General features: G+C 40.2%; 1 protein-coding gene across 2 annotated transcripts in view; it reads right to left on the bottom strand.

The window, feature by feature from the left end:
• Positions 1–23858, bottom strand: part of LOC125450659 (probable E3 ubiquitin-protein ligase HERC1) — a 235586-nt gene that overhangs the window by 180824 nt on the left and 30904 nt on the right. For both annotated transcript variants that reach the window (XM_059648883.1, XM_059648890.1), the window contains exons 6-11: positions 19846–19942; positions 15649–15792; positions 14166–14293; positions 11621–11765; positions 8815–8986; positions 4225–4359 (exon numbers count right to left, since the gene is read on the bottom strand). In XM_059648883.1, coding sequence (XP_059504866.1) covers positions 4225–4359; positions 8815–8986; positions 11621–11765; positions 14166–14293; positions 15649–15792; positions 19846–19942 — 821 coding nt within the window. The remainder of the gene's footprint in view (positions 1–4224; positions 4360–8814; positions 8987–11620; positions 11766–14165; positions 14294–15648; positions 15793–19845; positions 19943–23858) is intronic.

Genomic DNA, 23858 nt, shown 5'->3' with positions numbered 1-23858 from the left:
AAAAAAAAACTGAAGATTAGGATATTCTACAGAATTTCAGCAAGATGGGATGAATAGAGTTAAGAAATAGGAAGGGAAATGCTATAGATTTTGTTGTACATTATCAGCCAAACAAAAGATTGGTAGTCAGGCCAGAGAAGAAATGACATGAACTAGGCAGCAGTAAGGTTGTAAATTCTGCCAGGATGCTGGAAATCAGAAATTGCTGGAAAAACTCACAGGTCTGGCAGTATCTGTGGACAGAAACCAGAGTTAATATTTCAGGTCCATCCAGTGATCTTGCCTCAGAATTCCAGAATAGTTCCTGTCTTCCTCATGCTTGCCCACAACTGAGCAGTATGATGGAATACCCTCCACTTGCCTGGATGTGACCAGCTCCAACAACACACAAGAAAGTTGACACTATCCAGCACAAAGTAGCCCACTTGGCTGGCACTCCAACCATCACCTATAACACTCACTCCATTTACCACTGACACATAATGACAAGCAGTATGTACCATCTACACGACGTAATGCAATCCTCACTCAGCTTCCTGACTCCGACATGTGCAGGAAGTGTGTCCAGCTATAGCTCTTGTTAGACCGCATGGTGGCTCTGGAACTGCAGATGGGCTTGCTTTGAACCATCCACGATACTGAGGAACTCACGAATAGCACGTTTAGCAAATAGGTCACACCGCAGATTAGGATTGCCCAGGGAGAAAGGCAATGGGTGAACAAAAGGCAGAGAAAAAGCAGGAATGCAGTGCAGGTGTACCCTGCGGTCATCTCCCTACAAAACAGGTATACTGTGGCTGGCTCTGCTGTACAGATGGGCATGAAAGAGAGTGAAAGGGCTATAGTCATAGGGGATTTGATTGTAAGGAGAGTAGGCAAGCAGTTCTGTGGTCAAAAACGAGACTCCGGAACCGTATGTTGCCTCCCAGGTGCACGGGTCAGGAATATCTCAGAACGACTGCAGGATATTCTGAAGGGGGAGGCTGAACAGTCAGCTGTCGTGATGCATACAGGCACCAATGATATAGGTAAAAAAAATGGGATGAGGTCCTACAAGCAGTATTTAGGGAGTTCGGAGCCAAGTTTAAAAAGTAGGGCCTTAGTGTTAGTAATCTCAGGATTGCTACCAATGCCACGTGCTAGTCAGAGTAGAAATGAAAGACTAGGCAGGGTGAACGGGTGGCTTGAGAGATGGTGCAGGAGGAAGGAGTTCAGATTTTTAGGACATTGGTTCCAGCCGTGCCCAGGTGTAGACCATCCAATATGTAATAGTCCCACCTCCCACAGAACTGGTCCCAATGTCCCAGGGGGGCTTTTATTAACACTGTTAGGGAGGGTTTATAATAATATGGTGGGGGGGGGGTGGGAACCAAATGAGGTGGTTAGTGGACAGTAAGGGAGGTAGTAACTAAAGCCCGTAAAGGAACTAGATAATGAAGTCAGTATGACTAAGGGGAAGAATAGGCAGACAGCAAAGGGACAGGTGGTTTGGGGTGCATTTGTTTTAATGCGAGAAGCATAGTAGGTAAGGCAGATGAACTTACGGCCTGCGAGTGTGATATTATTGCTATTACTGAGATTTGGTTGAGGGAAGGGCAAGATTGGCAACGAAATTACCCAGCATATAGACGCTTCAGGTGGGATTGAGAGGGAGGCAAAAGGGGTGGAGGAGTTGCAGTACTGGTCAAAGAGGATATCAGAGCTGTGCTGAAGGAGGGCACTGTGGAGGACTCGAGCACTGAGGCAATACAGGCAGAGCTCAGAAATAGGAAAGGTGCAGTAACAGTGTTGGGCCGTACTACAGGCCTCCCAACAGCGACCGTGAGGCAGAGGTACAAATATGTAGACACATTATGGAAAGATCTAGCAGCAACAGGATGGTGGTGATGGAGAGATTTTAATTTTCCCAACATTGACTGGGATTCACTTAGTGTTAGGGGTTTAGATGAAGCAGAATTTGTTTGGAGCATCCAGGAGGGTTTTATGGACCAGTATGTAAATAGGCTGACTCGGGAAGGGACCATGCTGGGAATGAGCCTGACCAGGTCGCTGAAGTTTCAGTAGGGGATTACTTTGGGAATAGTGATCACAATTCTGTAAGTTGTAGAATACTGTATGGACAAAGACAAGAGTGGTCCTGAAGGAAGAGTGCTAAATTGGGGGAAGGCCAACAACAGCAAAACTCGGCAGGAGCTGGGGCATGTGGATTGGGAGCAGTTATGAGGGTAAATCCACATTTGATATGTGGGAGGCTTTTAAAGAGAGCTTGATTAGAGTGCAGGACAGACATGTTCCTGTGAAAATGAGGAATAGAATGGGCAAGATTAGGGAACCATGGATGACAGGTGAAATTGAGAGACTAGCAAAGAGGAAAAAGGGAAGCATACATAAGGCTAGGCAACTGAAAACAGATGAAGCTTTGGAAGAAGAATTGGGAAAGCAGGACCAATTTGAAACGAGGAATTAAGAGGGCTAAAAGGGGTCACGAAATATCTTTAGCAAACAGGGTGAAGGAAAATCCCAAAGCCTTTTATTCGTACATAAGGAGAAAGAGGGTAACTAGAGAAACGGCTGGCCCACTGAAGTACAAAAGGAGGGAAGTTACGCGAGAAGTCAGAGAAAATGAGTGAGATTCTTAATGAGGACTTTGCGTCGGTATTCAGAGGAGAGGGACATGACAAAGGTTCAGGTTAGGGACAGATGTTTGATTACTCTAGATCAAGTCGGCATGGGGGGGGGGGGGTGGGGAAGTGTTGGAAATTCTAAAAGGCATTAGGGTGGACAAGTCCCCAAGTCCAGATGAGATCTATCCCAGACTACTGAGGGAAACGAGAGAGGAAATAGCTGGGGCGTTAACAAATATCTTTGCAGCATCCTTCAGCACAGGTGAGGTCCCGGAGGACTAGAGAATTGCTAATGTTGTCCTGTTTTTTAAAGAAGGGTAGCAAGGATAATCCAGGTAATTATCGACCGGTGAGCCTGACGTCAGTGGAGGGAAGCTGCTGGAGAAGATACTGAGGGATATGATCTATTTACATTTGGAAGAAAACAGACTTGTTAGGTGACAGGCAGCATGGTTTTGAGCAGGGAAGATCATGTCTTACCAATTTGCTAGAATTATTTGAGGAAGTGACTAAATTGACAGACGAGGGAAGGGCTGTAGATGTCATATACATGGATTTCAGTAAAGCGTTTGATAAGGTTCCCCATGGTAGGCTGATGGAGAAAGTGAAGTCACATGGGGTCCAGGGTGTATGAGCTGGATGGATAAAGAACTGGCTGGGCAACAGGAGACAGACGATTGTAGTGTAATGGAGTTACTCAAAATGGAGAACTGTGACCAGTGGTGTTCCACAGGGATCTGTGCCGGGACCACTGTTGTTTGTGATTTACATAAATGATCTGGAGGAAGGTATAAATGGTCTGATTAGCAAGTTTGCAGACAGCACTCAGATTGGTGGAGTTACAGATAGTGAAGGAGACTGTCAGAGAATGCAGCAGAATATAGATAGATTGGAGATTTGGGTGGAGAAATGGCAGATGGAGTTCAATCCAGGCATTTGCAAGGTGATGCATTTTGGAAGATCTAATTCAAAAGCGAACTGTGTGGTAAACGTGAAAAGCCCTGGGGAAAACTGATGCACAGAGAGAATTGGGTGTTCAGGTCCACTGTTCCCTGATGGTGGCAACGCAGGTCGATAGAGTGGTCAAGAAAGCAAGAAAGCATATGGCATGCTTTTATTCATCGGATGAGATATTGAGTACAAGAGTTGGCAGGTCATGTTGCAGTTGTATCAGACTTTGGTTCGACCACATGTGGAATACTGTGTATAGTTCCGGTTCAGGGAGAATGTGCAAACTCCACACCGACAGTCACCCGAGGCTGGAATCGAACCCTGGCGCTGTGAAGCTGCAGTGCTAACCACTGAGCCACCATGCTGCCCCAAATGGGTGTTGTCTACATCCCAGAGCAGCAATGGTTTAAGAAGGCACCTCACCACTACATTCTACAGGAAAATTAAAGATGGGGAATAAATGTTGGCCTTGTCAAAAACATCCAAATTCTGTGATTGAAAATTAAAAAGAATTTATATCAAACATAGTTCAGGATGAAATTAAGTGGTGTCAAAATAAGAAGGTTGTTCAGAATACATCTAAGACTGTTTCCCAGGTCAATGCATTTACACTGTTCAAGCGACATATGCAAAAATACTTCACCATTACCTTTGAGAAAAGAAAGGCTGCGGAGGCACCTCATTGTTAATTCCATCACAGTACCTATCCAAAAATGTTCGCAAATAACTAAATGTACTTTCTTCCAGATCAACGCAGAAAGGCCTGTGCCAGGCTACCAGTTGTCTAAAAAGAAAAAGGAGAAAAGCAAAATGAGTAATATTTACAATAAAATATTACCTCTTTAGCATGTTAATGGTGAAAGCTCAAGTCCAGATGTTAATGTTTTTATTACCCAAATGTGTTGACTTTTAACACACCAGGCTATATTTTAAAAGTTATGGTAAAGCTCTTGTAAATCTTAGAGCAAGTATCCAAGTTGCAGCTCATAAATACTGGATATTTTTGTGATTAACCTGTGTCGCTACTTACATTGCTACTGGAAAATAAGGCAAACCTTACATAACCCATAGTATGACAAATAACAAAATATTCTATATATAAAATTAAGCTTTACTGACAAAACCTGCCAAATCTATCCACAACATTCAAGAATATCTTAAAATCATTTTATGTTATTCAAAAATACTGGTATCTTCAATTACACTGAATAATGAAAGTTTTGAATGATGCAAAGAAAATGCTCTGCAAGATTTGGCTAAGTCATTACTTTCCGATAATTAAGTGCTATTTGGTGCAGTTACACATTAGTTGGTGAGCTTTATTTGTTAGAATGGGGCCAAGATCGTAGATAAGTCTTTTTGGCTCCTCCCATAAGAAGTGATGATTCCTAGTATCAAGAATCTGTAAAACTATCCCAACTCTGGGATTCATTGCATTTAGAACGATTGGGGAGATCAACAGGAAAATGACAAGTTACATAGAAAGATTAAGGAAGACAAAGTGAGATCTGTATGTGCTATTGTCTTGTGATCAAATGCTTACCAGATGCCTATTACATATTATTTACCAGCACTAACATATCTCACCTGAACTAGCAAAGTAATAAAAAAATGAGATGCGATTTCTACAATATACTGGGTTTGCACTTTATAGTGCATTGTTGAAACCAAACACAGGGCTGAGTTGAATGCAGGCAGTTGGGGTCACACTAGTGGATCTGAAAATGAGAGGTGACTGCATTTTAGTGGAGAGATGGACCCAGTTAACAGCAGCTGTAAGCAACCTTTGTAATGTGAAAATGTTAGAGTCCATTATAACAGGTATAATGATGTGGAGGTGCCGGTGTTGGACTGGGGTGGGCAAAGTCAGAAATCACACGACACCAGGTTATAGTCCAACAGATTTATTTGAAATTGAGCTTTCAGGTTAGACACAGGGATCAATGTTGGGGCTACAAATATAGTATATTAATGAGTCGAATGAGAAAAGTCAACATACTAGAGGCAAGCTGCAGATAATAAAAATTCGTGGAAGACACTGGCGAGGGTGACAAGTTCTGCAGAGGGTTACAGACAATTTTTAAGTGAGAGTGAGCAAAACACTTGGGCGATGGAGTATAATGTGGGAAAATGTGAGGTTATGCACCTTGCCCGGAAATATGCCAGGAGCTGAAAATTATTTAGATGGAGAAAGGCTACAGAAAGCTATAGAGCTGAGGCATTTTGGAGACCTCATCCATGAATCTCACAAAGCTAGCATCGAAATTCACCCAGTAATATAGATAGGGAAGACAAACAGCGTGCTGGTCTTTATTTAAAAGGGAATGGATTCATGAGGTTTTGCTGAAAATATGCAAAGTAGTGGTCAGACCATAGCCATCATACTTTAAAAAGTTTTCATTCCTTTACTTAAGCAAGGATATAATGACAACGCAGGGTGTACAGGCAAGGCTCACTAGGCTGATACTAGGTCTGGCGGGACTGTCTGATGAGGTGTGGTTAAGTAGGTTGGTCATAGATTCATTGGAAGACAGAAGAACAGAATGTGACCTTAGTGAATTATACAAGATTCTGGACAGCGTAGATGCAAAAAGGATGCTCCACTTGTGGGAGAATCAAAGGCCAGAAGATATAATTTCAGAATGAGGAGTTACACATTTAGGTAGAGATGAGGAGGAACTTTTTTTCCTGAGGGTAGTGAATCTGTGCAATTCTTTACTGCAGACGGCTGTCAAAGCTGGGTCATTAAGTATATTTAAGATAGAGATAGGCAAATTTTTAAATCAGGGAATCAAGGATTACATGGAAAAGGCAGCAAAATGGAGTTGAGCATCATGATGTTGCTGAATAGTGGAGCAGACTTGGTGGGGCAAATAGCTTCCTTCTGCTCCTACATAATATCTTAACATACAGTACAGGAAGGGATCTATGGCCCATCGAGTCTGAACTGCCAAAACTACACTAAATCTACACTTTGGAGCACTAGGCCCAGAGGCATGAATGTAATAACATTTCAAATACTCACCCAAGTACTTTGAAGGTTGAGCGGTTAGTAACCTCAATCACCTTCCCAGGAAGTACATTCCAGACCCCATAGCTATTTGGGTGAAAATCTATCAAGTGCCCTCTAAAATTCCTGTCTTTCATTTTAAAGGTATACCCCCTTGATATTGACACTTCAACTAAAGGGAGCAGCTGCTTTCTATCCATCTTGTCCATGTGCCTCAAAATCTTATGCACCTCTATCAGGTCCTTCCTCAATGCTTTCTGCTTTAAGGAAAACAACACATGCTTATCTAGTTTCCCTTCATGGCCAAAATGCTCCAACCCAGACACCATCCTGGTGAATCTTCAGTGCAACCCCTCCAGTGGAATCACATTATTCCTACAGCACGGTGACCAGAACTGCACATCTTACTCTGTTGTGGCCTAGCCAAAGTTTTGCATAGTTCCAACATGGCCTCCTTGCTCTTATTATCTATACCTTGACTGGTAAAGAAGTGTCCTTTGTGCCTTTGTAACAACCTTATTAACCTGCCCTGCCAGCTTCAGGGATCTGTGGACAAGCACCAGAAGGTCCCTCTTTTCCTTTGAGCTCCTTAGTGTCCTGCCATTCATTAAATACACCCTTCGCCTGTCACTTCTTCCAAAATGCATCATCTCACATTTATCAGGGTTAAATTTCATCTGCCAGCAATCTGCACATCTGAACAACCCACACATCTTCTGTAACCCAAGACCTTTATCCTCATCAACTACCCAGCCACTCTGTGCTATGAACATTACAAACAATAAAAAGGGACCTAGCACTGATTCCTGTGGCACGCTACTGGACACCAGCCTCCAGTCACACAGACAGCCTTCCACTACCATCCTCTGTCTCTAAACCAATTTTGGATCAACTTGCCAAGTTTCCTAGGTCCTATGTGCTTTTACCTTTATTAGTCTCCCATGTGGGCCTCAAAGGCTATTCTGAAATCCATACAAACTGAAGTTAAAACTACACTACCCTCATCTGTACATTTGGTAACCACCTCAAAATATTCATCTAGATTTGTTAGGTATGACCTTCCTAACACAAAACCAAACTGAGTGCCCCAAACAAACCTTGCCTCTCTAAATGAGGATTAAATTTTCCCTTTCAGAAAATTCTCCAATAGTTTCCTGACCACTTCCTCCTTAATAATTCAACACTTTTACACCCTCCCCATTCTACCTGAAGATCCATGTTAGGCTGCCAGTCCAATCACTCCCTCACCCACATCTGTGATGACAGCATTGCATTTCCATTTGTTAGTCCCTTAACTCATCTGTCTTACTTTTAACACGTCCAGCATGAGAGGCCACTTAGTTTCACCTTACTCCTTTGAGACACAACATGGCTGAAAGCCCTCTGTCTTGGTTCCTTTTCTAAGGTACGCTGTATCACCATTGAACCAATGCAACGTGTATCCTGCTCCTGCCAAATTGGTCCAAGCTTCCTTTGTGCTGTACTAGTAAACCCTCCTGTAAAGGCATTGGTTCAATTCTGATTCAGGTGCAGACTGTTCTGCTTGTAGAGGTCCCACTTTCCCAGAAACAGTCCCACAGAAGGCTGCCAGTTCCCCAGCACCATTGCTGGGGCTGCACGTGCAAGATAAGAAGGTGTATAATGATTATGTGGCCTCAAATTCAGATAAGTGGAGTGAAGTCAGCAGATCCATCCCACCGTTAGCCAAAGAGTTTATCTGGTCTCCTCCCACTTCCGAGATTCCCTAAAATTTGTGAAACGCCAGAAGCTTGAGGGTGTCATTATTCGACAACCTAATGGGCTCATCTGCAGTCTTTCCTGCCACCCAGAAAAAAAAAGGCAAAATGAAGATGACAGGCGTGCCATCTACTCCATTGCTGCCTCCCAACCCGTCTCTACAAGCCTGATAAAATTCAGCTCATTTTGTTACATTATCACAAACAAGACATGAACAGGGGTCAAAGAAAAACAAAAGTGATCAAGTATCTCAAACATGAACACAAGCTACAAAAGGACATTCAGAATGAGGTTGCATGCAACAATGAGTGTGAGAATGCTATAGGAATTGCGTGCAGTTGACTTTTCTCAGCTTTTGTGTTAATTTTTAGCACTGTAAATTGGAAAGATGTAATTTGTGCTTTTAAAATTACAAACTTTTTTGAAACTGCAAACAACTGTGACCAATGGATTTATTACCTCAGTGTAAACGTATGAAAAGTTACTTCATACCTATCAGTTGGGGCAGCTGTCCAAGCCAGACTGTGGGACGTTCCTGCAGTGATTTGCTGTATATTTATTCCCTCCAAACCAATTACTTTCTTTGGTTTAGCAATTGGAGTTGATGTATGTCCTTGTCCACACTGGCCCATTGCATTATTACCCCAAGCATAAACTTCATTATCTATTAGAATAAGTACAAAGACAGTCTGTTAGAGACTTCAGATACAGATAATAAGAAAGGCCACCTTGAATGATATCTAGAAAGGGACATCTCAAAATTTAAATACATCATAACTTATAGAATGTGACTGTGAATTGGATACTAAGACCAAGCATCCCAGCTGATTAGAAACTGGCTCTTCACCTGAAATCTGCATTCTAAACTATATCCTTTTTGATACTTAGGCCCTTTTGTCACATTGTCTCCCAGTCTTCAAATCAGGTGAATTAAAAATACTTACTCAGGTGACCATGTCCCACCCTTTCTACCTTTGTAAATTGTATAAGGTTAACTCCACTAAACAACTCAGTTATCTTACGCAGCCCACATCTTCACGCTACCAATAGAGACCAGCTGAGGTCACCAAAAAGTCCCAGCTTTTCAACCTCACCTGAGGTTCAGTCACCCTTGGGTTAAGCTCACCACCAGTTTATCCCTCTGCAGGAGAAACAGCTCTACAGTCTTGAGATTACAGCAAATCTACCTTTTTTTTTAATAAGTACCTTAATCAATAGTCAATGTAATTTCAGTCAATCAAGCCCCATTCTTTAAGATTCTCTTTCTAAATCTGTGTCTTCACTTCCCTCTCTTCCCTAAAAACTACCTCTTTGACTAAGCAGCTGTGGCAGCATCTGTGGGGAGAGAAACAGAGTTAATGTTATGAGTCCAATATGACTCTGCTTCTGTTCTGTCTCAAAACATTAAATGTTTTTCCCTCTCCAAAGATGCTGCCAGGCCTGATTTACCCGGCGTTTGCTCAGATCTTCAGCATGTGCATACTTTGCCTTTATTCCCTCTGACTAAGCTCTTGGTCAGTCCTCAATACATTGCCAGCTTGCTACATTTTGATTCCACCTGTGACAGACTTTAGGAGATGGCCACATAAAAGGCATCATAGAAACTTTAGCTGTTGTTGACAGAAAGGATGAAAATATGAAACCCATTGTCCTTTTGTACTATTTTCCCTTAGGCAATTGAGACTGGACATCAAGCTCATCTTGCAACTTAGTGCCCCTCACACTTGCATCATTGGCTGATCCTTCTTTGCATGCTCTACGATGCTAAGTAATCCTACACTTGAATTGTTTTCTGCTCCATTGTACATATTTTGGGGCTCAAAAGTTCAAGATTTGTCTTGAGGAAAACATTGAGATTTATAAAATTTGAGGGGTATAACAAAATCATTAGCTTTTATTGCAATTAATAGTCAAATATTACTTCCAGGAGCGTCTTTTTTAAAATGCACAGGATGTAGGCACAATGTCATCATTAGAAAGACCAGAAATTACTACGGATCTCATATTGTCTTCCGGAAAGCACCTCTTGGTTCAAGAAAGATAAGTCAGGGGCCTCTAAGATTTTGACCATGGTATGATGAATGAACGACAATACATTTAAGGCCAGAATAGTGCACAACCTGGAGATGAACCTATAAGTGATAGCTTTCTATACATCTATGATCCTTCCAGGTAATATGGGTTACAAATTTAGAAGATGGTGTTGATGAAATCTTGTAAATACCTCAGCCACACTGGATGGTATGAAGGTTTAAGATGGTGAATGAAATGTTGATCAAATGGGCTGCTTTGTCCTGAATGATATCAAGCTTGGCTGTTTTTGGAGCTACACTCATTTAGCCAAAGCTCCTGACCTGAGCCTTTTGAAACTGGAGACTACTCATGACTTTAATATATAACAGATTTGCAATGATTTCCCAGAGGCCACTTTAACCAATACAATGCAAGTTTATGGTGATCAGAAGCAAAGTTATCTTTCAGGGAAAGATGATATACAATTGAAAAAAAATCCCATCTTGGCAGTATATAATATGCAAAGGAGTGGGCTGCCTACTTTCATTCAAGATCAGAGACAGGGTTCAGAAAATGCTTGAAAATTACTTCATATGGCAATAGAATTACTAACATGATAATTTTATTGCTAATCAAAATTCATGTATATATTATTAACTAGCAGTAAACAAACAAACAATTGATGCAGGTACCAGTTTGTTGAATAAGAATTGTACATTACTTTCCTCTCAAAAACTGGTTTTACTTAAATCTGCCCATATTCTGTTCCATTGAAATTTGATATACATAGGGAACAAATACATTATGAAACTAGAAGTATGCAATGCAATTTTTGTTTGAAAGAATGATCACTCAGGCACGATGGCACCAATAGACACTATTGTCTACTCCCATTATTCAAGACACAGTTATGCAGAAGTTGCGGTGTGGTAGGTCATGTTTGGCCCAGCCACTGCATGGTGTTCCTCTCCAAACTACGAACAGCCCTGAACCCATGAGCAAATCTCGTTTTCTTAAGATTTGAAAACATTTTCCTTCAATCCAACAGCTAACTCTTAGTATTCTCTGCTCCAACTTTAAATTTCCGTATTACATTCCACTGCCTCAAAATCCTGTTAAGTTCCTGTGCCCTTCCAGCTCCAGTGGCACATGACAGTTAATGGCCAGGTTCAATGCCGAATCTGGAATTCAACATTTTGTTAGTGACATTAAGCAATTATACAGTGCTTGTAGGAATAATTTTTCAGAACTCAGGGGTATAACCATGACCTAATTTGTATCTCACCATGTGTTAGAGCTAAGCAATGACTATCTCCACATGAAATATCAATGATTTTGGTTGAATTCAGTTCTTCAATCAGACGTGGTCTAAGAGCTGTAGTTTCTGAAGAGCCACTTCCCAGACAAGAGCCACAGCCCCATGCAAATACCTGGAGTAAGAGAAAGAGAGAGTTTGGCATAGAGTTCATCTAATATCTTGGCAAATAAAGTTTTGACCATAGACAATCAACATTTTGTTTTTACAAATCTAATCATGCATAAAACATTCCAGATTTGCATTTTCACTTGTTTTTCACCATTAAGTAGCATTGTAAAAATAATGATACTCCAGGGATAGGAATACTCAATTGTTCTACAGAAAAGACAACAGGAGCTAGTTATCCTATCAAATGCATTAATCACCTTAATTGCCTCAATGAGAATCACAAAATATTTAAAGTGCAGGAGGCTATTCTGATCAGTTGTATCCTTGTTGATGCTCTGACAAGCAACACACCTAGTCATGCTCGCTCATCTTTTCCACGTAGTCTGGCATTTGGATTTTCTTCAATCAAGAATTTAAAGCCCTTCTGAAAGTCACAATTGAGTCTTCCTCCACCACACTCACAGAAGATTCCAGATCCTAAACATTGTTGCATGAAGAAGTCCTCCTTGATGTAGCTCCTGGATCTTTTGCCACTCACCTTACAGCAGTGTGTCTGGTTTTGACAGTCTGGCAGAGGGAATAGATAATCCCAATCTACTCTGTCCAGATTCCTTATAATTTTGAAAAAGTCTTCTTAAAATTTCCTTCCAGCATTCACTGAGGTGAATAATCTAAGCCTATGCATATCTATCCTGGTAACTAAAGTTCTTCATTGGGAAAATTATTAGTGGTCTATGTGGGAATGAAGAGTTGAGATTGAAATCAGATCAAGATGTATTTTTTTTAAAAAATCACTCACAGGAAATGGGCAACACCAGCTGGGCTAGCATTTATTGCTTGTCCTTTGAATGCTTGAAAAGGTGGTGGTACACTGCCATCTTGAACTACTACAATCCATGTGCAGTATCGAACAGTGGATAAACCTTGAAGGGCTGAGTGACCCACTCTTATTTCTGGTTCTTATGTTCATTCAGTAAGTCATTTCTGCACTATTTTTCAAGTATTCTTCCTTCCTAAAGGATGGCTAATTGAATTGGACAGCAGTGACTTGCATGTCCCTGCCCTGCTGCAATGTTACAAGCAGTGAGTGTGTGTCTTGGAGTCTGCCTGCCCTTGTGTCAGCTGAGCCCTGAGGGACATTATATTAAAGCCCTCATACAACTTTAAATGTCAAAATCTTTGGGTGTGCATATAAGAAAATAATAAATGGCATAATTGGAAATAACATATTTCATACTCTAAATGGAAGTGTAATTCAATTCTGTAATGTTAATGCTGGTTTTTAATGCAGCTTTAACTTTTTTTTCCCCAATTTTTGATTGAAATTGGTGACAGTGGACAAAAAAGTGAAGTGTGTATAAAAACAGATTGCTGAAAAGCTCAGCAGGTCTGGCAGTACCTGTAAAGAGAAATCAGAGTTAACTTTTGGGTCTGGCGACCCTTCCTTAGAACGTTAGCTCAAAACGTTAACTGATTCCTCTTCACAGATGCTGCCAGATCTGCTGAGCTTTTCCAACAACTTCTGTTTTTGTTCCTGATTTACAGTATGCATAGTTATTTTGCTTTTTATTAAGGTGAATTGAGTTATTACAGAATTAAAATCCATATATTCAACATTAAAATAAAAATTATGTTTTCATGTCATTTACAATTTGCTTTGAACATTTCCATAGGTAAAGCTAATAAAGTTGAACAACAATTTTTTAAGCATCCTGAATATACAACAGGACTGTTGGGATTGAATCTTTGGAGTGTGGAACCGAGCTACAGATCTTCCACACAGCTTTCAAAATCCAAACCCGAAACAAGTCTACGGGTGGCTTGCAGAATTTTCCATTTTAATAATTTTCACATGCGGCAAAATTAGCTTCCAAGTCATTTGCAGAATACAATCAATTTTCAAACTGTCTAATGACTCCACTTAAAGTTATTTCACATTAATTATCCATACAAGGAGCTCAACAGCAACTCTGATTGACTTAGAAGCAGGAGCTAAAATGTATTCTAGATCAGAAAAAATTACCAGACTTCAAAAATGACAAAAAAAATTTACGTTACAGGTGTGTGCACACATTTAGAGATTTTAATACTTCATCCACAAGCATTTAAAATAAACTTCAGGCAGTAGTCAGTTTCTCATCCTTGATAGAGGTTAAAAATCACTTTCAACCAATTATTTGTGTAATTCTCGATTGCTCATGCCATTATCACACTCAAAGTACTACATATTTATCATTCATAAAAAACACTTATTTGAGATCAGCTTTACCCTTCTGTTGCCTCTATCTATATTGATAAGACTATGGCAAAATGTCCACAAATTTTATATCCACAATATCAGTGCTAAAATCTATACATTTTTGATAAATCTGCCGCTTTACTTATTCATACACAGCTCTCTTACCTGCCCAGCAGAAGTCAATGCAAGCGAAGATTGGCTCCCAGCACACACCTTCCTAATGTACAGTCCTTGCAAACATTCAATTACCTTTGGTCTGTACACTCTGTTTGTTTCCCCATGGCCAAGTTTACCTGTATTATCGGATTATTTCAATTAAGACATGGGTGAAGAAGTGAAAATCCAACAAAATTAATAATACAATTTTCTTACACTATTGCTTCTATAATACCTTGTAAATTTGATTTATAGACAGCAAATTTTAGACTCCGGCCAAAAAGTTGAATTCAAAGTTATTAGCAATGCTCAGTTGAACTGCTAATATGAGGAAATGAACCCAAGTATTTTCCTAATTGAAATCATTGCTATGACAACTTAGAATTGTATTGTATCATATAGTAAAAGGATTTAAAATAAACAGATTTCTGGAGACACTCAGCAGGTCTGGCAGCATCTGTAGACATAGGGAAATAGAGTTAATGTTGAGTTAGGTTAGATACTTCTTCAGAACCAAAGACAGGAATATGTCATGGAATAGTGTAGATTAGATGGGCTTGAGATCGGTATGACAGGTCGGCACAACATCGAGGGCCGAAGGGCCTGTACAGTGCTGTGCTGTAATGTTCTATGTTCTATATATCCAACCAGAACATGCTCAAAGTTTTGATTAATCTGTCCTTCTGCACCACAAATCTGGACAAGATTTTTTTTTCCCCCCCATACAAGAACTCCCAAACGTATAGCATGTAAAGTTAATGCTCCACTGATTTGGCTTCATGTTTTAAGATCACAGCTGAAACATTAAACAGCAAATATAAACAGAAATGTTGTTCAAGAAAAAAAAAATCAGAATGTCCCAAGTTGCTACAGTTCTTACAGTAAACACCACAGGAGGCGATTCATAAATCAGCTATCCAATTAATTCCATATGCCTAATCTTTCTCACAGTCTTGTAAACTTTTCCTTTCAAAATTTCAACCATCTATTCAATTTGCAAGTTACTCTTGAATCTGTTTCTACCAATGTTATATACAGTGCATTCCCAAATTTCATAATTTCTGTATACAGGAACATTTTTTAAAAAAATCCTGCTAGTTTTGCTGTGTGCCCTGATTACCAAACCTCCTTTTAGTGTTAGTTGTTCTCTCAAAACATTACTTTAAAGACCATGATTAATTCTTCCATTCATCTCTCTCGTGCCAGTTTCTCTACATTGCTCTCTACACACTCCTTGCACCAGGACATTAATATTGTTTGTAAAGTATAATGCTGAGAAACAAACATAGCATTCCAGCTGCAGACTAACCATTGATTTATAAAGATTTGATGCTAACCTTACTTTTCCCCTCTACTTTTAAAGCGAAGGATCTAATGTATTTTTTAAACAAGCTTCTCAACTTTTCAATCTGCCTTCAAAAACTGGTATGCAGAAGTTACAAATTTTTCAACATTTTTGGCAAACAAAGAATTAAAGATGAACTGAGCTTACCATTGTCTCCTCCACCAAATGACCATACTGTTCGTCCATCCTGAGATACAGCAATAGTATGGGAGCTGCCACAAGCTACTTGGCCAACGCTACTAATATCTTTCACAAGAGTTGGTAAGTTACGACTATGGCTGTCACTGTGTCCTAAAGTTCACAATAAGCATACAAAGTAAGTATCATCAAGAAATAAACTGTTGTGGACAGTGAGTCATATCCTGCTATTAAAAATCCAACAGGCTGAAATTTAACAATATGCTTTGAGAAAATGGTTAACATTTGGGGGCTGGCAATTCCAACTTATTATGGCCTTCCAACAATTAAAAGGTCGTTTGCAGATTCTGTGATTAAGATCAAATCAACAAAGTTAATAGCATTTCAGTGAGTTAAAATCTAGGCCAAAATGTTCAGTTCTAAACATCATGGAACATAGAACAGTACAGGAACAGGCACTTCAGTTCACCACATCTGTGCCAACCATGATGCCAATCCAAACTAATCCCACATGTCTGCATATGATTCACATCCCCTGCTTCATTTACTGTTCAGCTGTCTGTGCAAATGTCTTTTTAAACATTGCTATTGTATTTTTACTATATTCCCAGCTACCAACTTACGTGCAAAAAAAAACTTGCATCGTACATCTCCCTTAAACTTTCCCACATTCACATTAAACTCATGACCCTTGTTGTCGATACTTCCATCCCAGGAAAAAGACTCAGACTATCTATGCCTTTTGTAATGTTACACAGCTCTAACAGATTACCCTCACCCTCAACACACTCTTGATAACAATCCAATCTTCTCTTCTAATACGCCTCAATCCAGACAATATCCTGGTAAGCCTTTGCTACATCCTTTGAAGCCTCCACATCCTCCTCAGTGTGGAGGCCGAGGCTGCTCACAATACTCCAAATGTGGCCTTACTAAAGTTTTACATGGCTGGAACGTGACTTGCCAACTTGCACACTCAATGTACAAGCAAAGAAGGCAAGCATGCCAAATGCTTTCTTTACTCCTTATCCATTTGTGTGCTGCTTTCAGGGAGCTATGGTCTTGTACTTCAAGATCCCTCTGTATATCAATGCTTGCAAGGACCCTGCAATTAACACTATACTTTCCTCTTGCATTCAAACACCTAAAAGGCATCACCTTGGACTTGTTCAGATTAAACTCCATCTGCCACTTCTGCCCAACTTTCCAAACGATCTACATTCTGCTGTATCCTTTGACAACCTTCTTCACTATCCACAACTTTTCCAATTTTTCAATCATCTGCAAACTTACTGATCAAACCACCCAAAAACTTTCATTCAAATTATTTATACATATTATAGACATTAGGAGGTTGCAGAATTGATCTTATGAACACCACTGGTCACAGACCTTCCGTCAGAAAAATACCCTGTCACAAATAGGGTATGTTTCTGTTTTGTATGACCAAGCCAATTGTGTCCAACTTATCAATTTCTCATTGATTCCATGTGACTTAATCTCCACGATCAACTTATCATAAAGGACTTCAATGGTTTAGTAAAGTCCACATATACAACATCCACTGCCCTACCCTTATTTTCTCAAAAAAAAACTTGATCAAATTTCAGACAAGACCTCTCCTGCACTATCAGAAGCCTCTTTCCCTCAGCACTCCACAGTAAATCCCCCAATTATTGTTTAAATGCTGTCCCCCCCAACACTTGATGTCAACTGTGAAGAAGTGTCATCTAGACTCAAATATTAATTTGCTCTCTCACCATGGATGCTGCCTGACCTGCTGTGATTCTTATCAGTTTTTGTTTCACTCTCCTGCACAAAGCCATGTTGAGAGCCCCTAAATCCATTCTTTTCAGAAAGCAAGTAAATCCTGTCCCTAAGGATCTTCTCCAATAATTTCCCTATCACTGATGTAAAGCTCACAGGACTATAATTTCATGGATTATTGCTGTTGCCCATCTTAAACAAAAGGAACAACGTTACTTATTCTCCAGTCTTGTGGGAACTTGCCTACGGCTAAAGAGGATACAAAAATCTGTCAAGGACCCAGCATCTCCTCCCTTAGTATCTTGGAATCAATCCCATCAAACCCTGGGAATTTGTGCACTTTAAATGTTTTGCAAGACACCCAACAACTCCTCTTTATTAATACTGACATATCTTAGATTAAATTAGACTCCCTACAGTGTTACAGGCCCTTCGGCCCAAGTCCACACTGCCCCTTGGAACATCCCACCAAGACCCATCCCCCTCTCACCCACACACCCCTGAACACTATGGGCAATTTAGCTTGGCCAATCCACCTAGCCTGCACATGTTTGGACTGTGGGAGGAAGCCAGAGCACCTGGAGGAAACCCACGCAGACACGGGGAGAATGTGCAAACTCTGCACAGACAGTTACCCGAGGCTGGAATTGAACCCGGGTCCAAAACCCCTCACAAATCTTACCAACCATTTCCTTCTTGGTGATTATTGATACAAAGCACTCATTAAAAGAGCTCATCCAAGTCCTCTGGCTCCAAGGATAAATTCCCTCCTTTGCCCTTAAAGAGGACCTATCCTTTCCCTAAGTACCCTCTTGCTCCTAATGCACCTATAAAAATGCCTTGGGATTCTTCTTAATATTACTTACCAAGGGCACTTCTAGCCCTCCTAATTCATTGTTTACATTCTTTCATGTTTCCTTAAATATTCCTCAAGGGCCTTATCTTATTTCAGTTTCTTAGATATCTCACACCTGCTTTTTCTATTCTTAAAAAATTCATTCACAGCGCATGGTATCATGGGTAGGCCAGCTTTTATTGCCCATCCCTGATGGACTAAAGCTTCAATATCTCCTGCCATCCAGGTTTCTGAATCTTGCCATCCTCATCTTTCATCCTCATTGGAACACGCTGGTCCTGGACTCTGATCAACTGGCTTTTAAAAGACTTGTACACGTCAGATGTGGAATTACACTCAAACAGCCACTCCCAGCCCAAATTCTCCAGATCCTGCTCAGTACCATTGCAATTCTCCTCCTAATTCAACAGTTTCACCAGAGGAGCTAACTTATCCTTATCCGTAACTATCTTACATTTTACAGGATTACAACCACTGTTCTCAAAACTTCTTCCATCCTTCCGTATGAAAGTATTAAGAACTTCCTTTCACATCCGTAAAGTTATGTTCCAATAATTGTTCATTTTAATTCTGAGTCTGCTAGATTTTTGTTATCTATTAAGAGAAGTGTGGTAAAGGCAGCATTATTGCGCGAGTCCCATGCTCACAGCATCCTGTGTCTAGTTTTCCAATGGATCTGTGGCTACTGCGACCAACAGTGAAATGATCTACATTTTTCAGAATCAGTCTTCTGTGTAGCCACCATCCATACCTCTCCCTACATCTCCTCCTCCAGATACATAATCCTGTGCTTGGTTCTCCTTTCAGGAGAAGATTTTGCCGTAGTCTGAGTTCTCCATTTCTCTTCTGTTCTTCATGTCATTCTACTTCTCCAAACTTTCTCACTTCCTTGTTCATCTCTTTCCCTCTGCATCATCCGCTTCCTGCTTTTCACTCCCACATACTTCTTCCCACGCTCCTCACCTTGGTCGTGTAATTCTCACATAATCTAACTTGGTGCAGTAGAAGCCAGTAGATTTTGGTAAGGTGTGAGAAGAGCAATTTGAAATAAATAATCACAACTTCCATTGAAAATTTGAAGATGAGTTATGGTGGTATAATCTCTTTACAGCTGATGATTGAAAGGTCCACACCAGCATTACATGAAGAAATGCAGGCAAATACTTTACATGCATCAAAATCTGTTGTTTAAAAACAAACTAAACTTGCCTTGTTTTTAATTCAAATTGCATGCTATAGAATGGAATTTTTTCACAACAGACTACTACAAATTTCTACCCAATTACACTTCTAACAGTTAAACATAAACTTACTAGAATCTTGATTATCCCCTTGTCTATAATTACTCTCTAGAAAATATCACATCAATCACTGTCATCTACTAAACACTGTACTTTTATTGCCAGCTTACAAGTTACTCAAAAACTTTCTCCTATACTCATCACAACATGGTGCAACTATCTGAAAGATATTGTCTTCACCTGGATTAAAATTGAATATTTATTTATTTTACATTCATCAAAATAGCTTATAAACATTGCAAAACAAATAAGTGAACCACCCAGGGTGCACTAAATACTGACCAAGTCTGCCAAAGTCTCCCTCTCCCCATGTGTAAAGCTCTCCATCAGATGTCACCGATGCACTATGTCTGTATCCTGCTGATACACAGACTACAATCTACAAAACAAACATTTTACATGTTACATGGTTAACTTGATCAGAATTGCATGCATGCGGACATTTTCAGTGTTATCGTGCTTCGAAATCATGTGATTTTAAACGTGATAACCAAAATAATATTGTTAGTTATGCAAATTATTGAAACATGGTTCATTCTTTTGTACTAAATAAGTTAAAAGTTGATGGTGCCAATGTTAACAACTGCTACAAGTACTGCTTTTGTCATTTTATTAACTTTGTGCATTTTATCAGCCTTGAAATTAGGGTTTTTAAAATATTGTACAATAGATTGCCAAACTGAAGTAATCTCCAATTGCTGAGGGCTAACTTGGAAATCTAAAAATACCGTAAGTCTGAAATTTTAAAAAAAAGACAAGTCAGTTAGTATAAGACAAGAAAGCAGAGAGTTTGAGGTTTCCTGTATTCATTGCAGATGAATACGAAAAGATAGATAAGTAATTTTGTCCCCGGATTGGGAGGAAACAAAAGCAAGGAAGGGTTTAAAAACAAAAGCAGATATTCCAATTACAGACGTGAAATTAATTTGCCTTAAAATTGTTTAGCATCAAACTTTGATGAACAATCATCCGAGCAAGTCAATGTAAAACATTTTAAAGAAAAAGAATATAATGCCACTATTTTCCTTTGTTGTCCCTAGTGTATATTTTCTCAAATGCTTGCTTATTTGTAAATAACAGCTGAGAATTCCTGATGGTCAGAAAACAAGTTCCGCAGCTCAAGGAGTTGTAGATTGCAGAAAGTCCAATGCAGCTGACTATTAGGGAATTTAAGTTGGCAGTCCCTTGTGCCTGGAACCCTCCGAAGAAATGTCATAATTTTGCAGATCTCCAAGGATTCCGACTCACTTTACCCAGACATGATTAGAACAATTAAATCCTAAACCAACCCCTGGACAATTATTAAACTGAACATAGACATCCCTTCTGCCTGCCAAGTTTGATCTCCCATCCTGATGTAAACACTCACCACTTACTATGGAGACCATAACATGAGATGACAGCATGGCTGGATTTGATGATCCCCAACTTCACTTTCCTACCTTTTTCCTACAACCAAGAACCCTATCAGACGTCTACCCACCAAATGCCACTCAAACCCATTTGACAATCTATCCTTCACCCACCAGACTCACTACACCCTTACCGACCATCCACAACCCTATTCTCTCTCACTCTTCCTCAGCAATTATTAAAGTAGCTTCAGAACCTTTGCACAATTTAACTCCTGAAATATAGCAAGTGCTATTAAAAAGGGACATGTCTACCCCTGCAGTTCCCCTACTAAGTGGAGTTCACCCTGAATTCTTTGAGTGGACAGGTTAGAGTTGTAAATCTGACCAAAAAAGTCACCAACAGGTAAGTGGGTAAAATAGTGGTTGATAATCTCGGCCAGTGTATACTTCAAGTATCTTTCCCGTGCCGGATTTAACCAGAATATTTATTATTAACTATTTCTTTCCTCGTGATACAATGAACTAAGAACACTAAAGCACAGGAACAGGCCATTCAGCCCACCAAGCCTGTGCCAATTCCTAAACCTTACTTTGACCCACAAATTATTGCCCACAAGTGGTTTCTGTCCCTCTACTTGCCTCCCATTCATGTGTCGATCAAGATAAGCCTTAAACACTGCTGACATGCCTGCTTCCACCATCTCCTATTATCCTCTGAAAACAAAAACCATGCCCCTTCATTTTGAATCTGTGCAATCTTGTAAATGACCTTTCCAACCCGGGAAAAAGCCTGCGACTGTCCACTCTATTTGTCATCCTCTATTCTCTACAGATTCTTTTTTAGCTTACCACATATTTCTAGCCTGGCCTTTAATGTTTAAAAATAACCTGGGTGGAAAACCTAACACATGTCCCTTAAAAGTTTTTTTAAGAATTCCTACAGTGTGGAAACAGGCCCTTCGGCCCAACAAGTCCACACCGCCCCTTGATGCATCCCACCCAGACCCATCCCCCTATAACCCACACACACCCGAACACTACGGGCAATTTAGCTTGGCCGATCCACCTAGCCTGCACATCTTTGGACTGTGGGAGGAAGCCGGAGCACCCGGAGGAAACCCACACAGACACAGGGAGAATGTGCAACCTCCACACAGACAGTCGCCCGAGGTTGGAATCGAACCCGGGTCCCTGGTACTGTGAGGCTGCAGTGCTAACCACTGAGCCGCCCCATTATGTATGGAACTTATATAAACAACTTACAACATACTGTACTGAAATAGTTCTCAAACTGAATATTAACTGCTATTTAATTATGAACTGATTTGAACATGCTTCACTGTATACGTAAGATAAGCAAAGTTATGCCCAAATCAAATAGCCATCTGGACAATGAAAGGAGATCAGGGGCCAATTATAAAGGATTGAGAGTACAGCAAAGATTGAAAAAGCCAAAACAGATATAAGAAGCCAGAAAATAGAATAGCTGCCACAAACACAGGGGACGTTAAAACCAGGTGACTTCAGTGACATCACAATCAACATGGAGGAGTAGTAATATTATCAAGGTTGAGATAAACACGAAGTTATGCACCACCTCCTCTGCTTAATATTTCAGCATCTGATCAATTCATTCAACATGTGGAGAACACACAGACATAAGGGAGCGTGAGTATCAAGGATAGCGATAAAAACCCCTAATTTGATGTCAATATCAGAAAAGATGCTAACTGGGGAATGACTTGTGTGCATTTTACTCTGTTTACTTAAGTTAAAGTGGTTTTTAATCCAAGAAAGTGAGTCATGACATGGCACTTCCATCCTATGGAATGAATGCACATCCTTTCCTATATGTGAACTGCACGATGTTCCTTATATGCTGGACAGCCATGTATGCACTAAGTTTTGTCTGATGGAGAAGCTCGAACTCAGGCTCTGCAGCCTGAGCAGCAGTTGGTGTCACTGCAACAAATCCATGAGTTGAGTGTTTCAGGGATAGCACATTACAGGAAGACATTATCCTGCAAAAGGTGTATGGGCACAGAGGGAATGGGTGACTGCAATCACAAGAGGGCAAAGCAGGCAGTGCACAAGTCCCCTAAATGTGTGTCATTCAGTTCTCTTTACTGGTGAGTACAATGGTATTTCTGGAAAGTGAATTCTGACCCAATTCCATGGTATCATGTATGGGGCAGGTACATAAGCAACAAGAAGACTGCACTCGTACTAGTGTAAGAAATATTAATTGTTAAAGTAATGGAAGGTGTTCATTGTCTTCAGAAATGTACACGGATAAGAAAGATTTAGAGGGATATGGCCAAAAGCAGGCAAATGGGACTGGTTCAGACCATGAAACCTGGCATGGATGAGTTGGGCTGAAGGGCCCGTTTCTGCGCGGTATACCTCTATGACTGTTATGATTGCTAGGTTCGCGGATGTCAAAGAACGGCTGAGGAGCTGAGTTTCACCAGCAATTTCTGTTTTTGTTTCAGATCTTCAGTTCTTTGTTTTATTGAAGTAACATGCTGTTTGATTTGATCAGCCCATCACTGAAATGTGAAAACCGGAAACACATCAGCACTGAATTTCAACCAGCCTGAACATTTTTGGAATAGAGCTTCATGTGTTTTTTTGAACTATTAGCTACATACACAGCCCTTTGTTTTCTCCATGGCAACACCTCAGCCAAACAAAGTCGACCTGTTGACTAATCAGCACCCATTTCTCTTGTAGTACATACTATTCAGATTATTTGAAAATTGGCATTTCTGACTTTGTCCTGGTAAATGCAAGATAATATAAAACTATGGCAACATATCTCTCTTCCACCATGAAACAGTGACAAATGGGTGACTTCAATTATCCTAACATAATAGTAATGTCTTTCTGGCATCGGGAATGCGCAAGCGATAAGCCAGGGCACTCAGAATCCATCATGCA

Source organism: Stegostoma tigrinum, chromosome 1 (genome assembly GCF_030684315.1).
Source record: "Stegostoma tigrinum isolate sSteTig4 chromosome 1, sSteTig4.hap1, whole genome shotgun sequence".
Classification (NCBI taxonomy): Eukaryota; Metazoa; Chordata; class Chondrichthyes; order Orectolobiformes; family Stegostomatidae; genus Stegostoma; species Stegostoma tigrinum.
This window is presented reverse-complemented; position numbering and strand designations above follow the sequence as displayed.